This window comes from Peromyscus maniculatus, chromosome 22, assembly GCF_049852395.1.
Source record: "Peromyscus maniculatus bairdii isolate BWxNUB_F1_BW_parent chromosome 22, HU_Pman_BW_mat_3.1, whole genome shotgun sequence".
In the NCBI taxonomy this organism is placed as follows: Eukaryota; Metazoa; Chordata; class Mammalia; order Rodentia; family Cricetidae; genus Peromyscus; species Peromyscus maniculatus.
This window is the reverse complement of record NC_134873.1, coordinates 2,612,694-2,630,095: the sequence shown is the minus strand read 5'-3', so window position 1 is coordinate 2,630,095 and position 17,402 is coordinate 2,612,694. Positions and strand designations below refer to the sequence as shown.

At 59.9% G+C, this 17,402-nt stretch overlaps 1 protein-coding gene across 2 annotated transcripts; it reads right to left on the bottom strand.

The window, feature by feature from the left end:
* Positions 1-359: 359 nt before the first annotated feature.
* Positions 360-10,248, bottom strand: Tle6 (TLE family member 6, subcortical maternal complex member). 2 transcript variants are annotated; one of them, XM_042267109.2, is made up of 17 exons: positions 10,134-10,248; positions 9,477-9,536; positions 8,162-8,223; positions 7,711-7,756; positions 7,275-7,316; positions 5,515-5,580; positions 5,182-5,431; positions 5,063-5,079; positions 4,818-4,896; positions 4,609-4,682; positions 4,490-4,527; positions 3,638-3,896; positions 3,286-3,533; positions 2,308-2,449; positions 1,356-1,506; positions 728-804; positions 360-581 (listed from the first exon to the last, which is right to left on the bottom strand). In XM_042267109.2, the coding sequence occupies exons 2-17, from the start codon at positions 9,525-9,527 to the stop codon at positions 477-479; spliced, it is 1,707 nt and encodes a 568-aa protein (XP_042123043.2). In that variant the 5' UTR covers positions 9,528-9,536; positions 10,134-10,248; the 3' UTR covers positions 360-476. The 2 variants fall into 2 exon arrangements, with proteins under 2 accessions (XP_042123043.2, XP_042123042.2); XM_042267108.2 differs by having other exon boundaries at positions 9,477-9,552; positions 10,134-10,236.
* Between the last annotated feature and the right edge of the window lie 7,154 nt (positions 10,249-17,402).

The window sequence follows — 17,402 nt, the reverse complement described above, 5'->3', positions numbered from 1 at the left end:
ATAGACCAGGCTGGCCTTGAACCCAGAGATCCTCCTGCCCCTGCCTCCCGAGTGCTGGGATTAAGGTGAGCAAGAGGACGGCTCAGAGCCACAAAGTCTTTCCAAAACTTGGGTTAAAAAGTGATAGGACAGCTGGGCAGTGGTGGCGCACGCCTTTAATCCCAGCACTCGGGAGGCAGAGGCAGGCGGATCTCTGTGAGTTCGAGGACAGCCTGGGCTACAGAGTGAGATCCAGGACAGGCACCAAAACTACACAGAGAAACCCTGTCTCGAAATACCAAAAAAAAAAAAAAAAAAAAAAAAAACCAACCAAAAAGGGATAGGACAATATCCCTTCAGAGGACAGAACAGACCGTCTCTGCCTTCTCAATTGCTTTATTACATGTGATGAGGGGTCGGGCACCCATGGGATCCTCACACCCACCACCACCCACCACCGTGCCGCTGGGAGAAAGAGAAGATGGGAGTCGACGCTGTCAGTACTTGATCTGGTACACTGAGGCACAGTCCCCGGATCCCGTGACGATCAGCCTGCCGTTGGCTGTCACGTCACAGCAAGTGACAGTAGCAGACTCAGGGACCTGTGAGATGCAGGCTGAGTGAGCCCACAGGATTCACCTGAGCCCAGCTCCTCTCCGCCCGGAGCTTAGGATCGTCCCCGTGGGGGTGCCGCCCAGGACCCCACTGACACCCACCTCCCCCAGGGTCCCACCCTGCACAGGAATACCTGGAATATTTTCGCTCCCATGGGCATGCTGTGGATGGTGACGAGGTCGTCCATGCCCACGCTCACCCACCATTGGCCTGGGAGGAGGTGGAGGGACAGTTAGGTTACAGAAGACCCCACCCTCTCTCATCTGTCAGCCAAGGGCCTGTCACGCCAGCACTCGGGAGGCTGAGGAAGGAGGACTGAGGAGTTTGAGGACGAGCCGAGGCTGTGGAGAGAACCTGCTTCAAAAGACCCAAAAAGGCAGAGCAAATGGAGTTTTCCTGTTCTGCCTTTTGGTGTCTTAACGAGAGTCTTTCACAGCCAAGGCTAGCCCCAAACTCCCCATGTAACAAAGATGACCCTGAACTTCTGATCCCTGAGGGTGGTTTGTGTTTATAGGTGGTGTTGGGGTCAGGAGGCGGTGGCACACGCCTTTAACCCCAGCACTTGGGAGGCACAGGCAGGCGGATCTCTGTGAGTTCGAGGCCAGCCTGGTCTACAGAGCGAGTTCCAGGACAGCCAGGGCTACACAGAGAAACCCTGTCTTGAAAAAACAAAAGGTGTTGCAGTGTGGTGGGGTGTCAAAGCACTGATCGGGCATTGAGTCCACGGAGCGGAAGCTTCCGGAAGGTCAGAGACTCCTTACCGTTTGGGGAGAACTTGAGGTCTAGGATGGTCTTGTGCTTGGTGCCCACCGTGAGCGCCTCTCTCTTCTTGCTGTTGTACAGACACTGCTGGCCGTTGGCCAGGCCCAGCAGCAGCCAGTCTTCCAGGGGATTGAGAGACAGGCTCATGATCTGGGGTGACAGGGCAGAGAGATCAGACCCCAACCCGGCAGGGCAAGGGCCCCAGGACTCACCACCTGGCTGTTTCCCGTCACAGTCCCCATGCCTCCCTTTACAGGGTTCAAACAGGACAGTAAAGAATCTGTTTCTCTCCCTTTTTGGTTTTATTGAGACAAGGTCTTACTCTGTAGCCTAGGCTAGCTTGTAATGACTCACCACATAGCCCATGCTGGTCCTGACCTCCAGCATAAAACATTTACGACGACAGTCTTTGAGACAAGTCTCATGTATCCCAGGCTATCCTTCAGGTCCCTGTGTAGCTGAGGATGACTTCGAACTTCTGACCCTCCTACCTCTACCTCCCCAATGATGGGGTGTCAGGCATGGTGGGGCACAATGCTGGACATAGGACCCAGCACCCTACGAAAGCATTCTACCTACTGAACTCTGGCTCACTTTCTCTTTTGAGACAAGGTCTCACTATGTAGCCCAGGAGAGAGACTTTCCATCCTCCTGCCTTGGCTTGAGTACTGGGATGAGAGTCCTTGCCTCCGTGCCCATTATAACAAAAGGTTTTTTGTCTTGTTTTTCAGACAGGGTTTCTCTGTGTAGCCCTGGCTGTCCTGGAACTCACTCTGTAGACCAGGCTGGCCTCGAACTCACAGAGATCCGCCTGTCTCTGCCTCCCGAGTGCTGGGACTAAAGGCGTGCGCCACCACTGCCTGGCTGGCAAAGATATCTATCTATATCTATCTGACCTGGGATGTCGTCCCCCGACCCCATGTCCGTCCAGCCCCAGCCGGGTCTGTGCACCTGGGACTGGAACGTGTGCTCCTGCAACACCTTGGCCGTCCGCAGGTCCCAGCATCGCAGACAGGCGTCCAGACCTCCCGTCCAGACATGGTCACCTTTGACCACGAGGCTCTTGGCTGCACTAACAGGGCCTTCGAGGTCCCTAGCCAGAGAAGACAGCAAAGCGCACGGTGAGCCTGCCTTGGGGCCCATGTCCCTGAGGTCCCCCAGGCTCACTGCCAAGCCAACTCGCAGGTGGCCCTCTACCTTTGGCAGGAAGGGGACAGTGACGCCATCCCAAAGTCCCTGCACCTCATGGGTAACTATGTTCCAAACCAACACCAGTGTGCTGGCACACACCTAGAATTCCAGCCCTGGGAGGCTGAAGGACTGCCATGAGTTCTAGGCCAGCGTGGGTATAATAGCGAGAACCTGTCTCATAGGAGAGGGAGAACCAACCGGCTACTCAGGAGGCTGAGGCAGGAGGATTGCAAGTTAGAGCTATACTGGACTACAGAGTGAGCTCAGTTATCAGCCTTGCAAGTGTCACATGGTCTAACCTCAAGAACCGAGCAGGGCTCGGCAAGGTGCACCTGTCATCCCAGCACTCCAAAGACCGGGCTAGCCTGGTCTACATAGTGAGAACTCGTGTCAGAAAAAGAATAAAAACAAAAGTGTTGGTTCCCAGGTGGCTCAGCGGGTTCCATTCCCAGGAACCCACTCGATGGAAGGAGAACAGTCTCCTGCAGGTTGTCCTGCGCCCCTGCCAGGCCCCCATCCACGAGTAATACAACGCATGCGCAAGGCACACACAGTGCTTAGGCGGTGGAGGCAGCAGGAAGACCAGAAATTCAAGGCCGTCCTCTGCGCTTGAGGCCAGCACGGGGGTCACATGAGCATTATCCTAAACCAAAGGTAAAAAGAGAACTGGGGTGGGGTGGGGTGGAGCCGGCCTAGAATTCCCCAGTGAGGGGCTGGGTCATGAAAAGCCGTCCGCACCTGACCGCGTCCCGAATCCGTAGGTCCCATATCCTGACCATGCCATCCGTGAAGCCAGCGAAGACCATGTTCTCCTCCGAGCTGGCCAGGGCCTGGCAGGACAGGCCCTCGCAGGGCAGCTGGCACTTCTCGTACAGGGACGGCGCTGCCAGGTCCCACACGCTCACGCCAGGTAGGTTGTGTCCACCCGCGAACAGGGTCCGGCTGTTGGAGGACAGCTGACAGGTGCGCAGGTACGCCCCGTTGGCCTGCAGAGGGCGGTGCCCGTGAGCAAGCGTCCATGCGCCCTGGTGGCTTCCGCCCCCCGCCCCCCACCCCGCTCCCCGTCCCGGGCGCCTTCCCTGCCCATCACCTGGCTGCTGCACTGCAGGTTGCTTTCAGGGAATTCGTCCTCCGCCACCTGCTTTGTTAGGCACCACACCTTGATGCCACTCCGGCTACAGGTGAAGACGTGCCTTGTGAAGCCGCTCACGGCCAGCGCCAACAGCAGCTCCTGGTGTTTCAGCACGCGAACCTTCTGCAGGGCCTGGGGGACGGCGACCATCTCCACTTGTGAGAACGGCGCGCCGGGCCTCTTCCAACTGTATTCCAAGTCCTCAGAGTCCCAGCACCTGCGGACGGGGTCTCGGGGTGTCAGATTTCCAAGACAGGGGGGTCTTATTGGTCCAGGCTGGACTCCCCATGTAGCCAAGGCTGGCCTTGAACTCCTGATCCCCCTGCCTCCACCTCGAGTGCAAGGAGACACACTCTAATTCTTCCCGGAGGCACATACGCTTCCCCACTCTGTCTAAAATGCTTTGCACAATCAGACTAAACTCCTATGCACCCTCTGACGGCCCGAATTATTATCCTCCCTTTTCCAAGTCATCCTCCTCCAACTACGGGGTTGGGAAAATCTGTGTTGAGATTTAAGTGAGGGATTCCTTCTCCAACCCTTTAAAAATTGTCATTACGTTGTACTTATTAATTTGTCTGTTTGTGTGGGGGGGCGGGGTCAGGATAACTTGTGGGGTCAGTTTTCAATCATGGGGACCCCAGGGATCAAATTCAGGTCCAGGTTTATCAGCAAGCGCCTTTACCTGCTGAGCCCTCTTGTCGGCCCCTCCCCCTTCCACCACCAGTGAGGACAGGAGTGGGGGAGGGAGGGGCAGGGGTGGGGGACGGAGGGGCAGCGTGGAGGTAACTTTGCCCTCTCCCTACTCACAGGGGCTTCAGAAATAGACCAGCACTTTTAGAAGATTCCTGTGGTGCAAAGAAAGGAGCTGATCCTGCTGGCTTGGGACCTCCCCGCCTCGCCATGTCTGCATCCGGGCACCTGCTCACCTGGGTCTCCTGTTGGGGCTGGCTGATGTCTTTTTGGGAATCACCGAGCAGACCCAAGGGAGTCAGGACAGGGGCTGTGTGGGACAGCAGGATTCAGGGGCACCCAGGAGCCTCGCCCCCCCCCCGTGGCCTCGCCCCTCCACGCCCCGCCCCTTCATCCCAGACCCCGCCCCTCCAGGTCCCGCCCCTCCACGGCCCCGCCTTCCTACATAAGTCACTCAGGCTGCCGCGCTTGGTCTCAGGATCCAGTTCCAGTTCCGAGTCGCTCACGCACGAGCTCTTCCTTTCCTGGGAGACAGAACTGGGTCAAGCTGGGGGGCACAGGACCCAGTGGGACCCCGAGCTGCGGCTGGGATCCTCCTGGGGAGGTCAGTGTAGGGGTGAGGTGGAGGGGACAGGAGGGGACACTGTAGGGCGAACTGGTGTGTGTGGGGTCTCAGCCAAGGGTACTCACCCCTCTCAGCGGCTTCTCTGTCGCCATGACAACAGGCAAGGAGGAGAGAGATGGAGAGCAATGAGGTTTGCCCGGACACCCAAGGCGCTCCCCGCACCCCGCGAGTGAGGGACCCTCACCCCTCTCTGCCTGCTGGTTGTCCTGGCCATCCGTGAGGAGTTTCCAGAGCTCCCAGGTCAGGGCGTCTCTCCAGAACTGGGGCTCCCTGTCCCACACGGGCTGTGGGTCCTGCTGGTCCTCAGCCTCTGAGAGGCACTGGCGTCGTCTGGTGGACGGCTGAGGCCCCGGGGTGGCTTTGGGTTTGGGCTCCTTGGGGGCTGCGGCCTCTGGGATCTGCTTGGCTTCTTTCTCAGCCCAGTCCTGCTTGGCCTGGACCGAGCCCGTGGGGCCTCGTGAGTCACACACACCACCGGCTGGTGCCTGTCCCCTCCAGCTCCAGGGTGGGTACTCACCTTGACCATATCCAGGATGTGCGGGGAATTGCTGAAAATCTCCATCAGCTTGAAGAAGTCTTCCACCTAGAACAAGTTAGGATTGCACCTCGCTGCAGGCACTGAATGTGGGGAAGGGGAGTGTGTGGCGATGCTTGGCACCTGGCAACCTCTCTGTACACAGAGGCAAGCTGTGCCACTCGGGACAAACCACCTCTACACACCCACGCACAGCAGTATACACCTGTCCCCGCGGAGGCTAAGACAGGAGGATCGGAGTTCAGGGTCATCCTTAGCTACATACTGAGTTTGAGATCCTGTCTCCAAAAAACAACAAAACAAAACCCAAACCCAAAAACTCTTCCACTAAAAAAGCAGTTAACACCACAGTGGGGCTTGGGACGCCGCCCTCGATGTACAAGGCCCTGGGACTTGTCCCCAGCATGGATTAAAGGCCTTGGTGTTATTTTGCACATAGGGAAACCGAGGCCCAGAGACTCAAACAGCAGCCCTGCGCCTTCCCCTTTGAGCTTTTGCCGAGCCTGCCCCCCCCCCCCCTGGAGGGCAGGGTCCCAGGGAGCTGCCTCCCAGGGAGGGGATGATGGATTCCAGGGCAGCACCGGCCCGGGGCTGCACAAAGCCCAGGGGAGCCCTTGCGATCTCCCCCTGGCTCATTAATGTGCAATTTACTGGCGCTTTAGTGAGCCAGGCGCTCAGCGTGAAGGGAGGGGGAGCTGCGGCTTCCCTCCTGCTGCTCCCGGGGAAGGGGGGGGGGGGCTGGTGCAGCAGGGACCCGGGAGGGAGGCTGGGGGGGGGGAGGGGGGCCGGTTAAAAGCAGAGCTGCAGGGAGCTGCCCGGGTATCACAAGCCACAGGCAGTGGCTGCCCCACGCACCTGTCAATCATTCCCTCATGACTAGCGCCCAGCCCCCCATTCATCCTTCGCTCGAGCACCTGATGCCAGATCAGCCCCCTCGCTCTTCCAACCACAGCCTTCCAGGGCTCCTACTGCTCCCCGGGCAGGGGGAAAGGCCCAGGACTCCCTGCAGCCCCCCAAGCCCTGCCCTGCGCCCCCCCGCCCCCCCGCCGCTCCCACACAGGACCCCTGCAGAGGGCCCGGACAATGTCCCTCTCCCAATCAGGAGCATCCATCCCTTCTGCCTGCTCAGTGCACCTTCCTGGCCACCCTGAGCTGCGGCCCGCACCCTAGCCCCTGCCTGGAGCTTTGGGCACCCCTGGGCACCCCCCCCCCCCGGCTCTCCTTCCGTCTCCGGGCCTCGCTCTTTCCCCGGCGCCTCTGCTGGCCTGGCGAACGGTGGCTGCTGAGGCCGCCGAGGGTCTTGAATGAACCACCATGCTCTGGTGGCTTCCTGCCCACCCATCCCCGGCTGCCCACCCCCTACCCACGCCCCCGCTGAGCTGCCGCCCGGGCCCTGGCTCCCCGCCAGTGACATCTGGCCCCGGGCAGCGCCTCCTTCCTGCCAGTGCCCTTGAGAAAGGGGCCAGGTGGCGGGAGGGGAAGCGGATGAGGACGCACGTGCCTTGGCTGGGGCCAGGGGTGGGAGGGGAGAGGGGGGCGCTCCTCCCAAGGCCTGTCTCCCGCCCATGCCTGGGACCCGCGCATAGCCCTGACCCTGGAGCTCCAGGGGACCTGGGCAGGAAGGATGAGCCACAGCTAGATGTGAGGACTGAAATCAACTCCCTCCTTCCTGTCTGCAGCCCTCTGTGGCTCCCACCTCCCTGGAATCTTATCTCCCCCCCCCCAGAACGCCCCCCGCTCACCTGTTTGTAATGCTCTCCAAAGGACTGATTGATATTGGACACCTGAAATCACAGCAGCCGAAGGGTGGGTGGGCGCGTGACCCTGAGTGTGACCCTGAGCAAACCCCTTCGCCTCTTTGATCTTGTTTATTTAACTGTGGAGACCACAGAGGCCCACGGAACCCAGCCTGGCCTTGAACTCACTATAGCAGAGGTGAATCCTCCTGCCTCATCTCCCTGTGCTGGGATGACAGACAGGTGGGTACCACTTAGCTGTTTATTTTTAAATAGACCACTGCTAACTGCATCGCCTTCGGCTCCCGCATGCAGCCCCTCAGGGCCCTGCCTGCTCCTCTGCCTCTGCCTCCTCTCTGGTTCACACACAGGTCTCCTCTCTGCTGCCCACGCCCCCCCTGCCACACCCACGCCCCCCGGGGCTGCCGCTGGGGTGGCTTACCAGGCTGGAGATGTTGTCCAGCTGGATCATCATCTCAGAGATGACTCTGATGGGGGGGGAGGGAGAGAAGCAGTTGAGGATCCTTCTAGAAAAAGCCCCTGTATCTGCCCTGGGACAGAACCCCACAAGTGCGAGCCGCCCAGTCCGTAAACAGAGGGAAGGGGCACCCCAAACGCCTAAGTCTGATGCAGGGCTTTTGCACATGCAAGGCACATATTTTTGCCGTTGCTTTATTGGAGACGGGATTTGGTGGCTGCGTGGCCCGCGTGGCCCGGAACTCGCCATCCTCCTGTCTCAGTCTGCACCACTACAAAAATCAACACCCTGGCTTAAAACCAAACAAAATGAACACTTCAGTGGGAACCAGCCTTGGCCGCGGGCTGCCCTGGTGGACGCGGGGGAGGGTGGAGGTTGGAGGGTGCCAGGGGGGCCCTGAGGGGAGCCCCCTCACCTGTTGAGTTCTTCCGGAAGCTGCTCCATGATGGAGGAGTACCTCTTCGAGAAGCTGAAAGGCTGGAAAGGTCCAAGGTCAGAACCATGAAGACTGTGGCACCCCAACTCCCAGATACGCCCCCCGCCAAGGTGCCCAGTCAGGTCCAGCTTCTCCAAGCCCCGAACTCTTGGGTTACAGGACCAGCCACGCGGCGGGCACAGAAGAACCCGCTGGATCTAGACCCTGGTTCTCAGCTTCCCTGATGCTGCGACCCTTTAAAAACGGCTGTGCTGACCCCAACCACAAAGCTACTTTGTTGCTACTCCATAACTAATTTCGCTACTGTTACAAATCATAAACAGTTGATTTGCGGCATATCGGACAATGGGGTCTCGGCCCACATGCTGAGAACCTCTACCCTGGAGTCAGCTCCTGCACAGGCCCTAACACTGCCTTGACCTTTAGGGAAGGGAGGAGGAGAGGGAGGAGGGGACATCAGCCCCTTTTTTTGTTTTTTGAGGCAGCGGCTCGGACTGCACTGGCCTCCAACTCTGATCCATCGCCTGCCTCCGCCTCCCGAGTGCTGGGATTAAAGGTGTGCGCAATTAATCACAGTAGAGCGCCAACAGCCCAGCATGGCAGGCGGGGCTCCATCCGACCACGCCCCCAGCCCCTCACTGTGGGATTCTGGGCGGGGCTCCACCCTGACCACGCCCCCAGCCCCTCACTGGGGATTCTAGGCGGGGCTCCACCCCGACCACGCCCCCAGCCCCTCACTGGGGATTCTGGGCGGGGCTCCACCCTGACCACGCCCCAGCCCCTCACTGGGGATTCTAGGCGGGGCTCCACCCCGACCACGCCCCCAGCCCCTCACTGGGGATTCTGGGCGGGGCTCCACCCTGACCACGCCCCCAGCTCCTCACTGGGGATTCTAGGCGGGGCTCCACCCTGACCACGCCCCCAGCTCCTCACTGGGGATTCTAGGCGGGGCTCCACCTGACCACGCCCCCAGCCCGTCACTGGGGGATTCTAGGCGGGGCTCCACCCTGACCACGCCTCCAGTGGGCGGGCCCTCACCCTGCCCGCCAGACCAGGTGAAACCTAAGTGCTAATCGCCGGTGATTGACATTGGGGACGCCTGTTGGCCCCGTCTTCCCGGGTTGTTTTCACCTGCGCAGTGGGGTCCCAGGTGCGGGGCTGTGGTCATCCTAGCTAGGTCTGCAGAATTGCGAGTTCCAGGCCAGGCTGGGACAGCGAGACTCAAAGTCTCCAGCGCCCCCCAATAACCCAGTGTGAGGAGAGGAAGCCGACTGCACCCCTCACCACCTCTCACCAAGGGCGCCATTCCGCCGAGGGCGCCATTGCTCTGGCTGAGGGACGTCATCTGTAGATTCTGGAAGTCTCAAGTCCTGCAGGGAGCAGGTTCGGTTTAGACAGAAAAGCGGGCCCCACCACCCACCCCTGCAGCCTCCCCAGTCAGGACCCAGCTGCAGAGGAAGCCCCTGCCTCTTCCCCACGCTGTCTGCATTCGTTCAGCCCCGTCTCCACCGCAGGGGCTGCAGTTCCAGAACCCCCACCCCCGCCGAGCATGGGGGGCTCATCCCTTCAGACACCCAGACTAGAGTACCGGGGGCAGCCAGGGATGCGGGAAGTCGCGAGGGTTTTGAGGGACGAGCAGGAGTTTGCCAGGCGTACTAGTTAAGTATGCGTGGGGTGTACATATGTGTGTACACACTCACACACGCACACACACGCACACACACGCACACACACGCACACACACACACACCACACACTCACACACACACACTCAGGCACAACCGTAAGACGTTTTTAAAGGAAGAACTTCGCAGACAAATGACGTTCGGTGCACTCTCCCATCCTTCACCCTGGGCAAACACCTTGCTGAGGTCAGTTTTTGCGGGTCCACGCCCTCCCAGCTCCCCCACGCGCGCAAACCGCCTGCAGGAAGCAGGCTGCCCCCACGCACCACCTCAGAGGCCCGGGAGGCCCAGGGGATCCCAGAGGAAGCCGCGGAGGTCAGCGGAGTTCAGGCCGGAGGACGCCCCTCCTGCTGGGCCCCGGGCCATTTGACCCCTCCGGCCCCGCCCCGCCCGCCCGGGCCCCGCCCCCAGGCCCCGCCCCCACCGCACCCTCCCCGGGAGGCCCAGGCCACCGGTGCACGTGGGCCCGGGGCTGCGCGGGCCGTCCCTGCAGGCGCTGCCCAATCAGGAGGCCGCCAGCCCACGTGGGCCGCGATCCCGGCTGCTCATTGCTCCGCTTGTGGCCCGGCTGTCAATCACGCAGGTCCAGGGCTCGCTTTAACCCGCGCGTTCCCGGTGTGGTTTGCTAGCTCGGAGAGGACCGCGGAGTGTTTGGTGAAAAGTCTGAATATTTGGGGCTTGTGAGAGGGGTCGGCAGGTGGAGGTGACTGCGGCCAAGACCACTGATAGGAGTTCGATCCCTGGGACCCACATGTTGGAAGGTGAACCTACTCTTGCGCGCGCGCGCGCGTGCACACACACACACACACACACACACACACACACACACACACACACATACACACACCTCAAATAATTTTCTTTTTAATCTGGGTGAGCTGGAGAGACAATTTAGGAGTTGAGAGCACTGGCTGCTCTTGCACAGGACCCTGGTTCGATTCCCAGCACTCATGTAGTGGCTCACAGCGGTCGTGGTCTGTAACTCTAGTTCCGGGGCGTCCGAAGCTCTCTTTTGCCCTCATGGTGCACACATACACGCAGGCAAAACATCCGTACACATTAAATAAAATGCAAAAAGATTAATTCAAAGCCGGGCAGTGGTGACGCACAACTTTAACCCCAGCACTCAGGAGGCAAAATAGAGGCTGGTGGACCTCTGTGAGTTCGAGGCCAGCCTGGTCTACAAAGTGAGTTCCAGGACAGGCACCAAAACCACACAGAGAAACCCTGTCTCGGAAAACCAAACAATAAACAAACAAACAAAAAAACCCCAATAAATAAAAATAAAATTTAAAAAATCTAAGTGTTCAGTTTTGAAATTCTGGGGTGTGCTGATGGAGTCGGGAGCCATAGCTTGAGAACCTCCACCGTTCCCGTGAGAAATGAGGCGTCTGGTGTCCTGTGAAGTGACACCGACGGGCTGTGTGGCCCAGGCTAGCCCTGGCTCCTCTGCAAGCTGAGGCCAGAGGATCAGGACTCAATTTGATCTCAAGGTAAGAGGTAAAAGAAGGACCACAGCCCAGGCTGGCACGCATGCGCCCAGCACCCTGTGAATCCGGCATGGTCAGAGACGCCCAGCACTGGCAGGTGGAGGCCGGAGGGTTAACAGTTCAAGGCCATCCTGGGCTCCATAGAGAGTTACAGTCTAGCCTGGGCTACATGAGGCCCTGTCTCAAAAGAGAAAGATAGGCTGAGGGCACAACGCTATATCCCCAGACATCCGAATTCAAGGGCGGAAAGTGGACAGAAGACCCTGGGGTGAGCTGAGGGTGGCCCTGGGGTAAAGTGGACCCCGTGGACCCCCTTCCCCCACCCCCAGGCCCGCTCCAGCCGCAGGTGAGGGCTGTGAAATTAAACCACGGCCTCTGCGTAGGCGGAGGCAGGGAAGTGGCCGTGAGTTTGGGGCCAGCTTGGGCTCCGTAGAAGGAGCAGGGCTGAGACAGCGGGTCTGTGAGAGGGCCCAGTGGCGAAGGCGACGGCTGCCACGCCTGATGGCCTGCGTTCCATCCCTGCGCTCCACACTACTGAGGGCAAGGATGCGTTCTCACTCCCGGGCCGGGTCCTCTGACCCCCCCCCCCAACACACACACAAGCACAGGCGAATAAGTAACTGTAACTCAGTTAGGCCTGTGCCTTCCCCTTTATTACAAAGTTAATTGATGTGTCGGATCCTTTGTAATCTGTAACTGGAGCCGCCACGTGGGTGCTGGGACTCGAACCCAGTTCCTCTGCAGGAGCACCTAGTGCCGGTCACCGCTGAGCCAGCTCTCCAGCCCTGCACACACACACATTTTTCTCTTTTCCCCGGTCCTGCTCTCGAGCAGGGCTTCTGCACACCCTAGACCAGACCTCACGCCCTCATTCTCCCTTTCAGCCCTGACTGTCCCTGCAGACAGAGGACAGCGGCCCCTGCGCCCGCGCTGTGAGCTGAAGCGGGGTCTCTCGCGCCCTCTGGCGGTCATGATTATCATGACACCTTGACTACTTCACAGGCGATGGCGTCATCACTGAGGCTTCTGCAAAAATATTCAATCATTGTGTCAACGCTGGCCCCCATCCGCGTCTGAAAAAGTCACATTTCCGGGGCTGGGGGTGGTGGTGCACCCGTTTAATACCGGCACTCGAGAGGCAGAGCCTGGAGGATCTCTGTGAGTTCAAGGCCAGCTTGGGCTACAGAGTGAGATCCTGTCTCAAAACACCAATACTACTAAATAATTGATAAATAATAAAGATAAATAAAAACAATAATAAATCGAGGCACTCAGGAGGCAGAGACAAGCAGATCTCTGAGTTCGAGGCCAGCTGCTCTACAGAGTGAGTTCCAGGACAGCCAGGGCTACAGAGAAACCCTGTCTCAAAAAACCAAATAAAAACTTTTTTCCCCCTGAGACTGGGATTCTCTGTGTAGCCCAGGCTGGCCTCAAACTCCCAGAGATCCACCTGCCTCTGCCTCCTGAGTGCTGGGATTAAAGGTGTGGCTACCACCGCCTGGCATTAATAACACATTAAAAAAAAATCCCTTTTGTATTTCAGTCCTTGAGAGCCAATGAATATGCTATTCATTGCATTTAATTATTTTATTTACTTTCTGTTATGATCTTAGTTTTTAATATTGATTTGATCAGTTTTAATTGTGTGTTAGTTTGGTGGGCTGTGTGCATGAGAGTGCAGTTTTCCGCGGTGGCCAGAGAGGGTGTCTGAGAGCATGCAGCTGGAGTCACGTGGGTGTCCGTGGGGAAACCATTGCACTGGGTTCTGAGGAGCCGGAAGTGCTCCTAAGTGCTAATTCATCTCTCCGGGACCATTTTCAATGTACTCTTCCTATTTTGCATTTTATATTGTTTATTGTATTGTCTTTTTTCATTTATTGACTTAATTTTTAATGTTATTGTTGAAGGGTTTACAATACGCCCCCCACGGTCCCATTTACCAGGCGGACACTTCCGCCTAGCCAATTCCGGTCAGGCCGGACACCTCGGCCTAGCAAGTTCTGGCCAAGGCGTCTCGCGTGACCAGAATCTGTGACGTTACATGGCTACGTAAGCGCGCAATGTGACCATGTGATCTACGCACATGCGTGGAGTAGTGACGTGACCTGGCCACGCCCCCAGACGGTTTTTAAAGCGGAGCGCCATATTCCCGGTTCTCTCTCCCTCCCTCTTCTCCACGCACGTGTCTCTCCACAGGCCTGCACACTCTCTGTCCCTTTATCTCTAATAAACTCTTATAAGCGGATTCTGTCGTGTTTCGTGACATTTCCTTGCAGGGTAAGAACACAACGCAGCTAAATAACTAACAATTGTATCATTTTATTATTTTATCTTATTTTCTTTTTAAGATTTATTTATTTATTATATATACAGAAGAGGGCACCAGATCTCATCACAGATGGTTGTGAGCCACCATGTGGGTGCTGGGAATTGAACTCAGGACCTCTGGAAGAGCAGTCGGTGCTCTTAACCTCTGACCCATCTCTCCAGCCCCTATTTTATCTTATTTTCTTAAAACTTTTAATTATTGCAGTTTTTGACAGGGTTTCTCTGTGGGTACCCGGTTGTCCTGCAACTCACTATGTAGCCAGGCTGGTCTTGAACTCACAGAGATCCGCCTGCTTCTGCCTCCCGAGGGCTGGGACTAAAGGCGTGCGCCACCATGTCCCAGCCCATTTTATTTTATTATAAAATTTATTCTTACAAGAATGTGCGAGGACTTGAGATCCTCCTGACTGCTTCCGGGAATCACTGTAGCTGGGTTCCCAGAAGACGGACTGATGGGCCGGGCCGGGAGGAAGGAAACGGCCGGGCTGGCGCATCCCCGCCTAGGGCAGGCTCGTCACAGGCGCGTCCCCGACGCGGGTGCCTGTGTCCCTCCCCTCCCCCACTCTCGCCCCGAATTGGTGGCCCCTGTGTCCCGCCCCCCCTCCCCACCCCCACCCCCGCCCCGAATTGGTGGCCCCTGTGTCCCGCCCCCCCTCCCCACCCCCACCCCCACCCCGAATTGGTGGCCCCTGTGTCCCGCCCCCCCTCCCCACCCCCACCCCCACCCCGAATTGGTGGCCCGTGTCCCGCCCCCCTCTCCTGCTCCAGGAGTTCGAGGCCCTGCTTGGCTCGCGCCTGCTCCCGGGTGCAGTCTGGGGAGCAGGCGTTGGTTAGGGACACGCCAGCACTTCGGGGAGTCTTGTTTAGGGTGACCCGGTCGTCACCGCGGGGGTCGCCACTGTGCTGGAACCTTTGCGGGGTTCACCCCAGCTCCAGGTGGTGCGCGGAGGGGAGCGCGGGCGCCATCTGCTGCTCGGAGCCGGGCACTGCAGGATCCAGAGATGGAAGGGGCTGGGGGGTGAGGGGCGGGCGGGGGGGGTGAGGGGCGGGGCGGTGAGGGGCGGGGCGGGGGGGTGAGGGGCGGGGCGGTGAGGGGCGGGCTGGGGGGTGAGGGGCGGGCTGGGGGGTGAGGGACGGGGTGGGGGTGTGTGAGAGGGCAGACTGGGGGGGTGAGGGGCGGGCTGGGGGGGGTGAGGGGCCGGGTGGTGGGTGAGGGGCGGGCTGGGGGGGGTGAGGGGCCGGGTGGTGGGTGAGGGGCGGGCTGGGGGGGGTGAGGGGCGGGGTGGGGGGTGAGGGGCGGGGTGGGGGGTGAGGGGCGGGCTGGGGGGGTGAGGGGCGGGCTGGGGGGGTGAGGGACGGGGTGGGGGGTGAGGGGCGGGGTGGGGGTGTGTGAGAGGGCAGACTGGGGGGGTGAGGGGCGGGCTGGGGGGTTGAGGGGCCTGGTGGGGGATGAGGAGTGATGGGTGAGGGCCTGGGGTGGGGTAGGGTGGGAGTGGGTAGTGGGGATGGACGGCCGGGGCTGGGAAACAAAGTGAACCAGTCAGGAGGAAAGCGTGGTCACACTGTGTGCTTCCCTGGGACTGCGGTCCCACGAAGGAGTGCGCTGTGCGTGTGTGTGTGTGTGTGTGTGTGTGTGTGTGGTGTGCGTGCTGTGCGCCTGTGTGTGTGTGTGCGCTGTGCGTGTGTGTGTGTGCACTGAGTGTGCGTGTTCGCTGTGCGCGTGTGTGTGTGCACTGAGTGTGCGTGTTCGCTGTGCGCGCTGTGTGTGTGCACTGAGTGTGCGTGTTCGCTGTGCGCGTGTGTGTGTGCACTGAGTGTGCGTGTTCGCTGTGCGCGCTGTGTGTGTGCACTGAGTGTGCGTGTTCGCTGTGCGCGCTGTGTGTGTGCACTGAGTGTGCGTGTTCGCTGTGCGCGCTGTGTGTGTGCACTGAGTGTGCGTGTTCGCTGTGCGCGCTGTGTGTGTGCACTGAGTGTGCGTGTTCGCTGTGCGCGTGTGTGTGCGCGCGCGCTGTGAGTGTGTGCGGGCTGTGTGTGTGTGTGCGCTGTGTGTGTGTGCTGTGCGTGTGTGTGTGTGCTGTGCGTGTGTGCGTGCGCTGTGCGTGTGCGCCTGTGTGTGTGCGCTGTGCGTGCGTGTGTGTGTGCGCTATGCGTGCGTGTGTGTGCACGCTGTGAGTGTGCGCTGTGCGTACGTGTGCTGTGTGTGTGTGCTGTGCGTGCGTGTGCGCTGTGCGTGTGTGTGCGCATGTGTGTGCTGTGCGTGTGTGTGTGTGTGTGCGCTGTGCGCATGTGTGTGCTGTGCGTGTGTGTGCGCAGTGCGTGTGTGTGCGCAGTGCGTGTGTGTGCGCTGTGCGTGTGTGTGTGCAGAGTGCGTGTGTGTGCGCTGTGCGTGTGTGTGTGCAGAGTGCGTGTGTGTGCGCTGTGCGTGTGTGTGCGCTGTGCGTGTGTGCGTGAGACCTGCGCGTCTGTGCACAATGAGCAGTGACCCTGGAGGGAGACGAACCCGTGGGCAGCCGGTGCGCTAACCGCTGGGCGTCCCTCACGCCGCATCAATCGAGTCTGAGCGCATGCGTGGGCGCCAGCGCCGCAGAAAACCCGAGGACGTCAGGATCGACGCCTGCGGGGCTCAGGTGCCAACGCGCATCACCGGGGACCGAACTGCGGGGCTCAGGCCGGGCGGCAGGCTGAGCATCCGGGCATCCGGAAAAGACCCCCGGGCCGGATCTGCTCACAGCCGCGCCCGGGGACCGAACTGCGGTCCCCAGGCCGGGCGGCAGACGTGGTCACGTGCCGAGCGCCGAGCAGAGCTGAGCATCCGGGGACCCGGAAAAGACCCGCCGGGCCGGATCTGCTCACAGCCGCGCCCGGGGGCGGCGCCAGAGCTAACCCCGCCCACCCGCCAATCTGCTTCCGGTTGGCTTTTGACAGCCGTGCCCTCCAATCGCCTTCGAGCAGAGGCGGGCACTAGCGGCTCCGGGGTCGGTAGTGGAGCGTTGAGCAGCCCCGCCCACCGTCAAGAGTTCACCAATCAGTCAGACTCACTTCCGCTTCCGGTCCCGGTTAGACAATCGGAAATTCTTCCGGACCGAAACCGGAAGCCGTGGGGAACCTGGGCCGGATGCTGAGACTGACCGGAATCGCATGACAGGGCCGACTGTAAGGTGGCCGGAAGCGGAAACGTGTTGCGCTGCCGTCCCGGTCTCAGTCCTCTTCTGACTGACGCGATCAGAGCCGCGCGCACGCGGTGGCCACGCCTACGACCCGAACGTCAGAGGTCAAGGACGGAGGTCAAAGGGCAGGGAAGGAACTTCCGGCACCGCGGCTGGCAGGCGCGAGCGGCGGGTTTGGCTGTGGTGTGGGGGGCGGGGGGACGCCACGGTGCGGTTTCCATGGGAACCGGCGGCGATAGAGCTGCGCATGTGCGCGAGCGCGGCGTCCGGGACCCGTGCGCCAGGAGCATCGGCCGGTGTGGCCAGCGCTGCCTCGAGGAGCGCGCGCCTTTTAAGAGCGAATAAATATCAAAAATAAAGAAAGAAAGGCCGACCCTAAGCGAATAAATACTAAAAATAAATAAGAGAGGCGGCCCTGGGTGAGGGTGTCCGCCGCCCAGCGTGTGACCCGGGTCAGGCTTCGGCACCCGCAGGCGGAGGAAGTTCCCTGGGTCACACACACGCACACATATACTCATATACACACGCACGCACGCACACACACGCGCGC

What these genes read in the sequence shown, in the direction of transcription:
- Tle6 (XM_042267109.2), bottom strand. Translation starts at nt 9,527, where the DNA reads ATGACGTCCCTCAGCCAGAGCAATGGCGCCCTCGGCGGAATGGCGCCC. An exon ending in TCGGCGGAATGGCGCCCTTG is followed by an intron (nt 8,224 to 9,476) that starts GTGAGAGGTGGT and finishes GGACCTTTCCAG; the next exon opens with CCTTTCAGCTTCTCGAAGAG. An exon ending in TGGGAGCGAAAATATTCCAG is followed by an intron (nt 582 to 727) that starts GTATTCCTGTGC and finishes TGCATCTCACAG; the next exon opens with GTCCCTGAGTCTGCTACTGT.